Here is a 14,852-nt window from a genome sequence, read left to right as displayed (position 1 = left end):
TTGTTAAAGGATGAATCAAAGACTAAAGTGAATTGAAATAGATACACTAACATTGGGCAGGATCAACAGATGTTGACCTGCATCGTAGACATCATAATACAGCACTGGAAAAATATATATCTGAAGAGTAATGTAAAATGACCCATGATCACTTAACTCCTAGAGAGAAAAAGTTTGCATGACAATATTGATGACCGAAAGCTTTTCAAGTAAAGAGCATGAGCTGGAATTTTGACTGTTTCTCTGCAGGGAGAAGAAATGATTATAGTACTGTCAACTGCAGCTGAAAAGTGGGATTACTTTAGAATGTAGAAGCATTCTAAAGCATATCTGCTTAATTTTAATTCTGGATAACTACTGCAAGCCTTGTTGGTACCTTAATTACTTCAGAAAGTTGATGTTTCTGCAGAACATGGCTACAGATATGGGCTGTTTTATTTTGGTAGTTATTAGGATTGTACAATGAGGCTGAAATATCTTAAACTAAAGATAATTGAGATTCAAAATGTGTATAAGTGAAATATAACTTCTTTCTTCCTTTTCAACAGAATGCAGTGGTTTTATTCAAAGAGCTGTGTGGCCTCTCTCCTGTAGCAAACCTCATGCAATGCATTCTGGCAGTATCTACACGCTTGGTGAGATCTGATAACACACCCTTGGTTGTGATGAATCTCAGCGAACAGTATCCCGTTATGGAATTGCAAGGAATCATTCCAGAAGTTTTGAAAAAAATTGTAACAGCATATGAAACAGTGAGTAGCCTTTATTAAACATCTTTTAGACAATATATTACTTTCAAAATATTAGTCTAACCTTCCAAATCACGTGGATGGAAGATCATTTGCATGAATGCAGAGGGTATGTTTTTGTATGAAACTGTAGAGATAATAACGCATGAGCTGTGGCCTGTGCAAGTCATTGTTATCAAAAAGAACATTTGCTTGATGTGTATCTGATGCTGTGCTCGTGTGTGTGGGTTACTGCTGTGCAATTTTATATATATAACCAAGCTGTAGCCTTGTTTTTAGTCTGAGGGGGAAAAGAAAATGGTGTTGTTTTAAGGGTTTAGTTTTATTACAAAAATGTGAATCATATTAGTTTCAATACCTGGTTCAGTTCAATTTTTAGAAACTTCTTTACAAGCTTTTTTTAAATATATATTTTTATTTGCTTTTCTGTTTTATCATATCATCAACGCACACTGTGTTACACACAGGATAATAAGAAAAATACATAAGTATAAGACATATATATGTATATTGATGATAACATCTTATTCCTCCAATTTATTTGAGTCTTATAAACCTTAACTTTTACTCCCACTCTCTCCTTGGTTTCCTAACTGCTATCTTTTCCACTGTGTTGTCTTACTCTACTAAGTTGTTTTCATTATCTTATATTATCCCACGTTGTAACCTCTACTGCTAAGTATTTTTGTCAGCCTGTTATGATTACTCTCTTGTTGTAATATTTTTCCATATAATCTATATATAATGTCCAGTCCTCTTTTAAATTTTATCATCTTTATTTCTTATTCTATTTGTCATGCTGGCAAGTTCTATATATTCATTCTTCTTGTGATGGTACTTCGTCTCTTCTCCACTTCTGTGCTACCAGAATTTGGGCAGCTGTGGTCACTTAAAAACAGCAACCAAGCTTTAACACCTTGTATATGTTTCGGAAAATGTGTTTTAAAGCTAGATGTATCCTGAAATTCATAAAAAATGTGAATATTTTAATGCTTAGGCTATCTAGCAAATACAATTATATCTATTAAATTATACAGCTTCTAGAACATGGAAAAGGGAAACACTCGAGAACTGTTACTTAGCAAGCTAAAATGAAACATCTCCCATTATATTTCCCCAAACTTTGTTCCCTTCTCAGTGAGTCCTGTCTTTATTGAACAAATGGACTTTGAGAGTACAGTGGTACCTCTGGTTAAGAACTTAATTCGTTCCAGAGGTCCGTTCTTAACCTGAAACTGTTCTTAACCTGAAGCACTTTAGCTAATGGGGCCTCCTGCTGCCGCTGCGCCACCGGAGCACAATTTCTGTTCTCATCCTGAAGCAAAGTTCTTAACCTGACATATTATTTCTGCGTTAGCGGAGTCTGTAACCTGAAGCGTATGTAACCTGAAGCGTATGTAACCCGAGGTATCACTGTAGCTCATTCCATTTTCACATTAAGACACTAAGAGGAGCTTATAGTCTTCTTGTAGAACCATCTGATCCATGATACTGTTCTGTTCCAGGGGCATGGGGGAACCTGCAGAGCAGATGGGGTGATGATGGAGCTGTGGGGTGGAGGGGAAGTTGGCAAAACTGGCTTCCCTCCCCCATTCTGCTAACCATTTCCTTTTGTTAGTGGATAGATAGACAAAGCTGCATTTCCACAATTACCTTTATCAGGAGCTGATGTCGGGACTCAGATAGGGATGAGGATATATTTGCAATATAGCAAACAATCTGTTTAAACTTTGCACTTAAAATATTAATTGTTCTAAGCATTTTGTTGAGACTAGAAACTGCTTGACACCATAATACAGTAGGTGCACATTTGCCCAGCTTTTAGGAGCAAAGTTCAGTTCCAGACAAAAAATGTCATAGGAAACTTAGTACAAAAGCTATTTCAAAACTTAGCAGCGAAGGGCCTCCACGTTGAAAGTTAAACGTTGCTGCTATAAAACTATACATGTAGTTTGTCATATGTTGCAGGAAGCAGGAATATGTCATTAAGAATTGGACAAGAGAATGTGATTTGGTAGGATGTGTATATATGTAAGGGGCAAGGAAAGTCTCTATTGGCAAGCAATGCTGCAAATGTATAGGTATTGCATGTAAATCATAGTGATGTTTATGGTAGAGTTATGTCGAACTCTTCTTAAATAAGAATAGAAACCCTTTTACTTTTGTGCTGCAAAGCTAGTTTATAACTTGTGTTTTAACACGCTGCAGCCTTTGCTCTGCACTAGAGTGAAAACATGGGCATTTCCTTATGGAATGTTTTAAAAACAAACCTTGGTTTCCATGGTGAGTGCATGGGCTATCTCTGATTTACATTGTTTTCTTCATTCTCAGTATGCTTCGTGGTTATCATGGATGTTTCTGAAAGTACAATAGTTCCTGGGTCAATCCCATCGCAGATAAATATACTAATTTAATATTTAACGTTTCTTTGTCAGAAATATCTTCCTTACCATAAAAATTAGAGCAAACATTTACACTGGTAACTGAAGTAATCCTCTCTCTAGTTTAGTATTTTAAATTCATTTTTGCACAATGAGTAACTAGGGAGCTCAGTATATTTGTTCATTAACCTACAAAAGGGTGTAAGCTGTCTCCAGTAAAAATGCTAGCCAATATCAGAGTAATTTAAAATGACAAAATACTACAGGGAATTGAGGCATTATAGAATGAAAATGTGCTCTGTGTTAAAGGAGAAACTTATAATTATTAAAGAACTAGTGTCAAGTGAGCAAGTATTTTCAGTTAATTAAGATGTCCCTGGATAGTTGTTAGATTATACATTTTCCTCATAAAAATATAAAGCACGATAAAAAAATTTCAAATTCAGTATACATTATTGCATGCAAGTGGTTGGGTTTGCATTGGGGAATTTCCCCCCAGGCTATTCTGATGTGGACTAATGGAGAAGTTGCAAATTATTTCAGTTGGGAGTTGAGCCTGAACCCACATTTGGATGAATTTATAGTATTTATAGTAAGTGGAGAGATGCTAGAACCATAAGTTACAGAACAGGAACATTGCTATATCTAGTTGAACGTGTAACATTCTTGAAACAAGCATGAGGCCCCTGGTTAATATACCAAACAAGCATGAGGACCCCTGATTAATATACAGTGGTACCTTGGTTTATGAACAGTCTGGTTTACGAACCATTCGGTTTACAAACTCCGCAAAACTGGAAATAGTGTCCCGGTTTGAGAACTTTACCTTGGTCTACGAATGGAATCCGAACAGTGGAAGGGCATCGGTGGCAGAAGGCCTCATTAGGGAAAGTGCACCTTGGTTTAAGAATGGTTTCGGTTTAAGAACTGACATCCGGAACGGATTAAGTTCGTAAACCGAGGTACCAGTGTACTCTTTTTTGGGCAACTCAATTGAATGACTGAAGGATTTGGCACACCAAATCTGGGAATCAAGAAGACTGTAACCAACCTGGAATTGAGAACATAGCTCCACCCCAAAACTAGATTAAACATTCATGGTTCTATGTTCAGTTCCTTCTATAGATTCATTATGGCAACTAATAAGTTGCAATGAGACAAAATTGTTGTACAATATTGGTTTCTCCCTCTCACCATGAGACTAGTAATACCTACTGTCCTGCATTTCCTTGAAACCCTAAGAAGAAAATGCTTTCCTTTAAGCTAAAAGTTCTGATAAAATGGGTGATGAAATTATGAGGTATAAAGGGATAATACAAAAACATGTTGATGCAAGGAAATGAGACCTCCTCCAAGATTAGATTACATTGTGATATACATTGAGAGACATTTTGTGAAGGATCCAAAGAGTACTAAGGAATTGTGACTAGGACTGGACAGCCGGGATCCGAATATGAGAAAGAAACCCACAGGTGCAGACAGAGTTTTGCTAGAAAAAGCTAGAACAAAAAGCTAGAACATATAAGAACAAGATGCTGTATTAGATGGTTCTTTCTCCAGCGTGGCTTTTTTTTAAAAAGTAGTTAAAGTAGGGAAAACACTTTTAGGCTGTTCTAAAGAGGTCAATAATGTTCTTTTCAAGCTTTGTTTACTTGTCCCGTAGATGAATAGCACCATGCAGTGCCACAATGTACAAATATGGTTTCTGTATTGTAATGAGAAATCCATGGTTTTCAGACCAATTAGGAACACCAGACAAATTCTATTTCTTAAACCTTGTCCAAGCAGTCTTATATGGATGACAAGTACTTTATTGTAAACATAAGTAACACCCAGAAGATTTGTTTTCTTACCATGGCAATTTTGGACAGCATTTAAAGCAGTAGAAAGATCAATTACACTTCATTATAAATCGACTTTGATTGCCTGAGCCTAACCACAGCTGGTCAGTAATGAGGTTACTATTGATTGCCGTCTTGTTTGCAAGTTCTTTTCCCTATGTGCTGTCACAGAGGTTGACGTAAAAAGCTCCTCTTAAGTGAAGGTCTGTACTTCACCAATCCCAGAAGTTGTTATCATTGAAATTATAAGGTATATGAAGAAAGTAAAGTTTCAGAAAACATTTTGATAGGCAATAGCTATTAAGTTTGTTTAATACATGCTATGTGTTATTGCCAACATAATTATAGAGGTTATGAAATGCTACACATTTGCCAGAGCGGTAGGTATAATATCAGTGGCCTTCTCCCAGGTAGTACTATTTCTGTAGTAACAACTTGTGAGCCTGCTGCTCTGGAAAAGCATTTAATGAAGGCTACTGACAAATCTTGAGATTAGGTTAGATTGGAGAGTCAGAAATGAAGCCCTACGACTCTGTAAAATGTTGAACAAACCAAGAATATTGCAGTCGTTTCGACACACTCATATATTGATCTATAACGAGAGCAGGTAACTTGCGGCTCTTCAGATGTTGTTGGACTACAAACCGCCATGTAAGAGCTTAATTAGTATCTGTTTTCAAGTGATCTGACAAGTGTCACTATCTGATATTTTAAATCTTCTCTCCATAGTTAAATCATTGCCTTGTTTGATGGGTTAGTGTAATTCCCTTACTGGATGTGCTGGAACCATCACAATTTGATAAAGGCCCGGTTAATACTTAAGATGTTCTTAACTTCTTGAGACATTGCAAATCTGTACATAATTTCTAGTTCTGCAATCTTGTCATTAGGATAGAGGTTAAAGGATTACCTTCATATTACCTCTCTTAATAAAGTTGCATAACTGCTCATGCCTAACTATCCATCTAAGTTCCCGATGGACAAATTCTTACTTGAGCTGCCTAATTCCCAGGTCCTGATGAAGCTCTCATACCTAGATGTGACTCCAAGCCAGTTAATGTATTTCAGAAAGGCTGTGCCCATATTTCCACAAGAGTATGGATTGCGTATTTTCTCAAAATGTTAATGTTTGGGGTAACATTTGAAATGCAGCTCCATGTATACACCACCCAAGAAGTATCAGGGGGAACTCAAGGACTCGCAGTCACCGAGTTCTCTTTATTTTGAGTTCTTATCCCAGTTCTATGAATAATGGAAATAAATAAACCCTGTATTTCTAATGACAAAAGAATTCTAAAGGACAAAGAGTGATAAAAAAGACCTGATAGACACTAAGAAAAGGCTGGATAACTGTTTCTTATATCAATACTGAGTGTTAGGTTAGCACTATTTAAAAGTTGCTTTTACTTGTCAGATTCAACCACTTAATGTGACCTACTTTGCTAATTCAACTTTTAGTATAACAGTGTATTGGGTGAAAGAAATTCCTAAAGTAAAATCAAACCCTAAAGCAAGTAGCTTTTGCCCTACAAGACTGAACTAAACAATTTTGTATTCATCCTTAGTGACCTGTCTTTTGTTTTAACTTCTTTTGCATGTCCCTTAAAAAACCCCAAACCCTCCTTACTAAGCTTGTGTCTTAATTGCTATTATATTGCCACTAAAAGTTTTTTTTTTTTTATAAAAATTTTTATTAAGATTTTTTACAGATACATATTTAACAAACAGAATAGGTTTCATAACATCCTTTCATTCTATTGTGGACTCCCTCACGTCTCCCGCTTCCACTTCATCATTAAAAATGAATTTTTCCAAGCAAATTATCATCTTGTTTATGATCTTAAGTGCAGTATTTAGATTAAGCTCAAATAAAAAATTATAATTTAATGGTAGACAGTTATTTCTGCTCTGGCTTCCTTGTTAGGATTCAACCAAATTACAGTACTTTTGTAAATAAATCTTAAATTTCTTCCAGTCTTCTTCAACCCTCTCCTCTCCCAGGTCGCGGATTCTGCCAGTCATCTCAGCTAGTTGCATATAGTCCATCAGCTGCATCTGCCATTCTTCCAGTGTGGGTAGATCTTGAGTTTTCCAGCTCTTAGCAATAAGTATCCTTGCCGCCGTTGTAGCATACATAAAAAATGTTCTGTCCTTCTTTAACACGTTCTGGCCGACCATGCCCAGAAGGAAGGCCTCTGGTTTCTTGGTGAAGGTATACTTAAATACCTTTTTTAACTCATTATATATCATTTCCCAGAAGGCCTTCACTTTAGGGCAGGTCCACCAGAGGTGAAAGAATGTTCCTTCATTTTCCTTACATTTCCAACATTTGTTATCAGACGAATGGTGTATTTTAGCCAATTTCACTGGGGTCATGTACCATCTATATATCATTTTCATTACATTTTCCTTCAGAGCATTACATGCTGTGAAGTTCAGCCCGGTGGTCCATAACCTTTCCCAGTCCTCAAACATAATGTTGTGCCCAATATCCTGGGCCCACTTTATCATAGCCGATTTAACCAATTCGTCTTGTGTGTTCCATTTCAGCAGCAAGTTATACATTTTTGAAAGTACCTTGGTCTTAGGTTCTAACAGTTCTGTTTCCAGTTTCGATTTCTCCACCTGGAATCCTAACTTTTTATCAATCTTAAACACTTCTTTAATCTGAGCATAGTGTAACCAGTCTCGCACTTTATCTTTCATTTTCTCTAAACTCTGCAGTTTCCAATTGTCTCCATCCCTTTCTAGTATTTCCCAATATTTTGGCCAATTGGCCTCCATATTGGGTCTTTTTCGGGCCTTAGCCTCCAAAGGTGACAGCCACCTCGGTGTTTTGTTCTCTAATAAGTCTTTGTATCTTGTCCAGACATTAAATATTGCTTTTCTGACAATATGGTTCTTAAAGACCTTGTTAATCTTAACCTTATCGTACCATAAATATGCATGCCATCCAAATGCATTGTTAAAACCTTCCAAATCCAGCACGTCCGTGTCTTCCAGAAGTAGCCAGTCTTTTAGCCAGCAGAAAGCTGCGGCTTCATAGTACAACTTTAAGTCTGGCAGGGCAAAGCCCCCTCTTTCTTTTGCGTCCGTTAATATCTTAAGCTTAATTCTGGGCTTTTTGCCCTGCCAGACAAATTTGGAGATATCTTTCTGCCACTTCCGGAAGCACTCCGTTTTATCTACAATCTGCAATGTCTGAAACAAAAACAACATTTTTGGCAATACATTCATCTTAATAGCAGCTATTCGACCTAACAATGAGAGTTTCAATTTTGACCAGCTATCCAAGTCTCTCTTAATTTCAGACCAACATTTTTCATAATTATCTTTGAACAGACTCAGATTCTTTGCTGTTATGTTTACCCCTAGGTATTTAACTTTCTTAACCACAGTTAACTCTGTCTCTCTCTGAAACCGTTCCGACTCAATATCTGTCAAGTTTTTTCCCAACACCTTAGTTTTTTGCTTATTTAGTTTAAATCCCGACCAAAATCTTGGATTAGTTGTAGTACTCTTTTCGTACTAGATTCTGGCTCCTGTAATGTCAGAACTAAGTCATCTGCAAACGCTTTAAGTTTATATTGTTTCGCTCCGACCTGTATCCCTTCCACCAACTATATTGCCACTAAAAGTTTTTTGTGCTATCACATTTTAAAATGTGTCCCATTTCGCTTTCTCATTGGAATTGTTTATGGTTGGATCTTCTTAGGCTCCTTTCCACAGTCATATATACCTTGCAATGGAATTCTACCATGGTTTAAATCCTGGCTCATTTGGAAGCTACTAACCACAGTTTCCAGCTCACAGGAAACTATGGTTAACTGCAGCTCCGTGTCTTGTTTCTGCACTTTCCCCAAAGGAGGAGCAAAGGGGCTTCATGTGGGTACATATCCTGGCTTATTTAGTCATTATTTGATTGGGCCAATTGGACAATTTGGTCTGGAGGAGTGTAGTTTCAGGGTGAAGTAGGAAAATACACCATGACAGAAGAAGGCAACAAACCAGAATAAAGCTAAAGTAAATTAACTCCACTGAGGGGAGGTAATGAAAAACAGGTTTTTGAATGTGCTCCAATAACCCTGAAAGTGAGACACTGAAATAATGAGTAAATGATAATCTGAAAACAAAAAGAGGATTACAAAGGATTTCTTTTTGCTATTGGATTTTCTGTATTTTGGAGATGGATCACTTTAACTTGACAACCAGCTGAAGATATTGCTATAAGGTATTGCTTATTGCTATATATTGAAGACTTATTGCTGTATTGAATCTGATGTAATGGGTTTACTGAAAGTATTTCAAAGCCCTTCATCATTAAACTTGTGGCTTTATGAACCAAATTTTTAAATCAGTTGGTGGGCACAGGATATACAATACAGGACATGGTACAATTCTCCACCTGCTAATTTGATGTTACTGCCTTCATTAAATGTTTCTTGAGGAGTCTTAAAATAATTTAAAGATAATTTGCCTTTCTGTGCATTATTTATAAAATATATGGGTTGTATGATCTTTTGCCCCTTGTTTATAAGAGAGAAATTGAGACTGGGCTATTTTGGGGAGTATGGAGACTATGAAACACTACGAAGTTGACCTCACCTGGCTTGGAGATGTTTCTGCAGTGTTGTGGCAGTTCCCTTCTTTAGTGAAAACTGTTTCAACTCATCAGTGTAGTGCCATGGTAGTGACATTTCCCTGGCCGCCTTGCTGTTTGCTAGGCAGTGGATATGTGAGGAAATATTTCACAGATCTCAGGCCCTGTTTGACTGCATTTTGTTCCGACAAGCAATACTTGGCAAGATGCAGCATTGTGGACTCTTATGTATCCAAACTGGGCCATTTTAAACTCTAGGCATGAAATCAATGTTGAGCATTGCTCCTGGGATTTGTGGCTTGAAACATATATACAGCGTGTTCTCATGGAAGCACTGTATTCTAAAAGGAGCAACCTATGCATTTTATTGCATAACTACACCTCTAAATCTGTAGAATCCACAAACACTCACTCACAATTAACATGGCAAATTCTGACACTTTGAAATGCCTGTTAGTAAAGAAGGATGACTTGGCATATTAGCAAATAAATGAGTGAGTACAAATAACAGCCCTGTGAATATGTTTTCCTCAGGGAGGCAATTATTATAGAATCTTGTACATTTGTATATGATCGAATTACTAGAACATATGTGAATTTTTCAAAGGTACCATATTTTTCGCTCTGTAAGACGCACCTAGTTTTTGGAGGAGGAAAACAAGAAAAAATATATATTCTGACTCCCAGAAACCAGAACAGCAAGAGGGATCTGGTTTCTGGGATAGCCGTGCACAGCCTCTTCTGGGCAGCGGGATGAAGGCTACCCCAAGAGCTCTGCTCCCTTTAAAGAGCGCATGGAGCGTGTATGCGGCTCTTTAAAGGGAGCGCTGAGCAGAGCCTCCTGCCTGCATTAACTCCATAAGATGCACACACATTTCCCCTTACTTTTTAGGAGGGGAAAAGCGAAAAATACGGTACTTTGAGTCTCTGAGAAAAGTGGGGTATAAATCTAAATAAATAGCTTTTTAAAAAAGTAATGCAGTAGTGTCCATAGGCTCCAGCTCCATAGGGCTGAGGTGTCTTCAGCTCCGCAAGTCTGCGGGGATGGGACTGAGGGCCCCACCCCAATCTTGAGGGTTTGGGCCTTGCAACACCAGGCCTCACGGGGGTGGCAGCGGGCCTCATGGCCTGTGTTGCTCATAGGCTGGACAGAACCTGGCGCCTCTGGTAGTATCACCAGCAATGTAGTACAGTGGTACCTCGGGTTACATACGCTTCAGGTTACAGACTCTGCGAACCCAGATATAGTACCTCGGGTTAAGAACTTTGCTTCAGGATTAGAACAGAAATCGCACTGCGGTGGCATAGCAGCAGCGGGAGGCCCCATTAGCTAAAGTGGTTCTTCAGGTTAAGAACAGTTTCAGGTTAAGAACAGACCTCCAGAACGAATTAAGTACTTAACCCGAGGTACCACCGTAATCTGAGAATGTTACAATACAAAGTTTAGAGAGGAGCCACAGCTCTGTAGCAGAGTTTATCCTTTGCAAGTGGAAGGCCACAATTGTCCCGTTTTAATCTCTAGCAACCTCAATTAAGAAAAGAGCTCGGGTAGGGAAATACGTTCTGCCTGAGAAATGGCCAGTTTATGCAGGCTGTGAGTCTGCATTCGCCAGTGCTCTGACTTCTAGTTTTCATTGCTCATTTTCTCATTGCTCAAGTTATTCTCTTGTTACAGATGATTCAAACTATCAAGACTCTGATAGAAAATGCAGATAACGTATATGAAAAAATAGCCCAGTGCCAAAAAGCAGGTAAGGACACAACTCTATTTTTATTCAGTATTCTGCAGTGGGTTAACATATTCTACTAAAAGTGTAAAAATAGTCACACATCAATGTATTATATAACCAACATGATTCAACAGACGAATTTCAGTTACTTACTTTTGGGTTTTTGTGTTAAAGATTTTAGGAGCTATGTGAGAGTTATGTTTCTTTGATACATGGAACATTGCAGCTGATTATTCTATTCTTTCATTTTTCATTTCAATTTACAATGAGTAAAAAACTTGCTTTTTGGCTGAGTGAAACGTTTTGGCAAGTGATTTGCCGAAGGTCTCACATTAGCCTTAACTCGGAAAAGAATCAAGATTTGCCTCAGTCTGCCAATGCCAAAATTTAAAAGCGTTAACTGGAACAAGAATTAAATGAGCAGCTTCCACCTGACAGGGAAGTTTAATAGCATTTAAAATCACATAAAATATTTATAATACATAGTATACAGCTTCCCTGTCTCAATTATTTCCACCTTTTATTTGACAATGAAATAGTGAAAATATAGTGTGTTGGCAGGATTTCTCTAAGGATGGATTTATGCCATTTGGAAGCAATGTATATACAGTTGCGAGCCAGAGGATCTCACATTATAGGTCATTTAATTTCTACCTATTTTGTTTTGTTTTGTTTGTAAAGCAGAAAGTAATACATGTCTTGCAGGTGTAATTACATTTTTTAGGACCAGATAGGAATGCATTTTTTTGCAGTTGAGTGGAACAGATGAAGATTTAATGATCAAATGCTGGAAATAAATGTGCAATTGATACCATTGCATTTATCACAAAGAAAACATAAAGATGTTTTTGTTGGTCTAAATGGCATAAAGAGCTTTTTAGTTAGAATTCTGTCTTCCTGCCTGATGAATTGTCTAGGAAGGTTGTAATCTTTAACCCTTTACCTGTCAGTAAGCATATAGGGTGGTATTCAGTACTAGTCCTACTCAGAGTGGGTCCTTTGAGGTTAGGGGACATGAACTGGGTTCATTAAGGGACGTGGGTGGCGCTGTGGGTTAAACCACAGAGCCTAGGACTTGCCGATCAGAAGGTCAGCGGTTCGAATCCCCGCAACGTGGTGAGCTCCCGTTGCTTGGTCCCTGCTCCTGCCAACCTAGCAGTTCGAAAGCACATCAAGTTCAAGAAGATAAATAGGTACCACTCCAGTGGGAAGTTAAACGGCGTTTCCGTGTGCTGCTCTGGTTCACCAGAAGCGGCTTAGTCATGCTGGCCACATGACCCGGAAGCTGTACACCGGCTCCCTTGGCCAATAAAGCGAGATGAGTGCCGCAACCCCAGAGTCGGTCACGACTGGACCTAATGATCAGGGGTCCCTTTACCTTTACCTTTACTCTGAGTAGGAACCCATTGAACTTAGCAGACAGAGTAGGCAGGCACAGGATTGCACTGCTAAAAGTATCCGTGGAATTACTTATTATCCCAACTAAGCAGTCTGATTAGCACATGCATTTTGGAGGTGTTGTTCTGCCTTCATGGGAACCATTTCTTTGTGTCAGTGTGGATAATGTTGTGGTCCTTATACACTGAAGCTCCTAGGGACTGCTTCAGATGACGGCTGTGATTTACAATGTTTCTGCAACATGTTCTAGTGCATTAGTCTTGTATTAGTTTGTTTTGCAATGCTTTCCCAAGAGGGATTATAACTTTTGTTAACAAAAGTACAACAAAAATAAATGTGATTCAGAGAGTTGGAAGGGACCATGAGAGTCATCTAGTCCAACTCCCTGTGATGCAGAAGCTTTTACCCAATGCGGGGCTCAAAACTCTGAGATTAAGACTGACTGAGCTATTGTTTGTGGTATAAAAAGTTACAGGATTCCACCAGGATGTTATGGGATGTGCACAGATTGGAGGTGAAGCCAAATTTTTGCATGTGCAATCATCATAAATGGGCAATAGAAAGGATGTCTGATCCTACTAACAATGTAGACTGTTTCCATGCCCAGGCATTTTCAGTAAGACATGTGGCAAACTGTTGATTCAAGTAGTTACGGCATGGAGCCCCACAGTGCACAAAACCCTTCAGTGCTGAAGTTGCGTTGGGGAAGTGGTGGATGCAATTGTTGAACTGGGTGTACGTGTGAAGTCTGACTTGCTCCATGGCTCAGGTTCTGATTTAGCAAGCCACTGTATATGGTTCAATATTAACCTATCAAATATTTGTATTAATAAGTAACCTTGGTCTGGCTGATAAACCTCCAGTGTTTAGTTTTCCTTATGTTTGTTTTGTGCAAAAAAAATTTGTTGCTGGATATTTTTTTGCACTGCATTTAATTATGACCAAGTCGTCTTTTACGAAGGAGTAAAGAGAAAGGTAGATGAATATTTTTGACATAGCATCCTGATTTTGCAAATTCTTTCAGGAAGCAACAACCTTGACTTGCATTTTTAGTCTCACAAACACATGGGGGTGTAGCCTTGTTTGCGGTGGAATTTTCCCATGGGCTGTGTTTAGGATTAAAAATCCTTCTGTGTATCTTGGTCTATGCAGATGCATGAGTCTACATAGATCTCTACTAACTTTTTAAGGTAAAATGTACAATAGTTTTATCTTTGCTCTAGGGGTATGTGCGTTTGTGTTGTCCCACCTCAGACTTCAGATGGAGGTTCACATGAGTGAATCCTCTTTCATACAAAGTAATTCCACATAAAAAAAACTAGAAAGTCAGGTAGAACAATTGTAGCCTAGTCATTTCCCTGACAAGTTAATACTTTCATACATAGTGATTTCTCAGTGTCTTAAAGTGGTATCCTCAGCTCATCAACCAGGTAAAGCCATCTGCATAGAGCTGTTATTCTGTTTCTTTGCATCAGAGAGATACTCTTCTTATTAAGACTTCATTTCTTTTTCATATATGCCATTTTATCAACAGTATTCATTCTAGCAGTAATACTCTTTAGCCAGATGGCAGCCTTCTAGTGTGTTTCCTGAGGCAATTTATCATTCATGCCATTTGCCTATTTTGCCTTTTAGAACCTTTCTAGACACTGCATTGAAACTTTCAAGAATACAGTTCTAAAGGGGAAAATATTTTATTCATCTATAAGGGCCCTGAGATTGCCCTTTCTTTTTTTGCTTTCCTCTTTTGAAATTGCAAAGATGATTTGTAAGTCACTGTGTTTCAGAATTAATGAGCTGTCATCATTAACTGACACCTTGTTTAGTTGGTAGAAACCAAGCGTATCAGATCCAGTATGTATTAATGCAAAAATAGTTAATGCACTATCATGTTGTATTGCTTAGCAGAGGCACTGATGAAGAGAGGCAGCACCAGGTGAACCTCCCTAGACCCTTGTGAAAATGAGATTATACTCAGCTGTGATCCCTGTTATTTTGTGTGCTCTCTCACATTAATTTAGAGCAAATTAATAATTGTGCTGCAGCAAATCCTACATGACTTAATATATAGTTGGCAGAGGTTTATTGTATAAGGTATCGCTTCATTTTCTTTATATTCTCTTAGATCACTTTTGTTTTGTTTTTCCTTCCCC

General features: G+C 38.1%; 1 protein-coding gene and 3 long non-coding RNA genes across 12 annotated transcripts in view; 1 reads left to right on the top strand and 3 right to left on the bottom strand.

Moving 5' to 3' along the window:
* PLCL2 (phospholipase C like 2) overlaps positions 1-14,852 on the top strand; it is a 129,559-nt gene that overhangs the window by 108,457 nt on the left and 6,250 nt on the right. For all 9 annotated transcript variants that reach the window (XM_081883156.1, XM_081883150.1, XM_081883149.1 and 6 more), the window contains 2 exons: positions 549-752; positions 11,247-11,322. In XM_081883156.1, the coding sequence (XP_081739282.1) occupies positions 549-752; positions 11,247-11,322 (280 nt within the window). The remainder of the gene's footprint in view (positions 1-548; positions 753-11,246; positions 11,323-14,852) is intronic.
* Positions 768-14,852, bottom strand: part of LOC309353843 — a 36,608-nt gene continuing 22,523 nt past the window's right edge. The window contains exons 2-3 of the long non-coding RNA XR_014162059.1: positions 3,020-3,107; positions 768-1,708 (exon numbers count right to left, since the gene is read on the bottom strand). This is a non-coding gene — a long non-coding RNA (uncharacterized lncRNA). The remainder of the gene's footprint in view (positions 1,709-3,019; positions 3,108-14,852) is intronic.
* On the bottom strand, positions 5,286-10,880 carry LOC309353889. Its single transcript, XR_014162119.1, has 2 exons — positions 8,589-10,880; positions 5,286-6,617 (listed from the first exon to the last, which is right to left on the bottom strand). It is a non-coding gene; the product is annotated as an uncharacterized lncRNA (long non-coding RNA).
* Positions 11,324-14,848, bottom strand: LOC309353890. Its single transcript, XR_014162120.1, has 2 exons — positions 12,692-14,848; positions 11,324-12,348 (listed from the first exon to the last, which is right to left on the bottom strand). It is a non-coding gene; the product is annotated as an uncharacterized lncRNA (long non-coding RNA).

This window comes from Podarcis melisellensis (genome assembly GCF_964234715.1).
Source record: "Podarcis melisellensis genome assembly, chromosome: 12".
Lineage (NCBI taxonomy): Eukaryota > Metazoa > Chordata > Lepidosauria > Squamata > Lacertidae > Podarcis > Podarcis melisellensis.
This window is presented reverse-complemented; position numbering and strand designations above follow the sequence as displayed.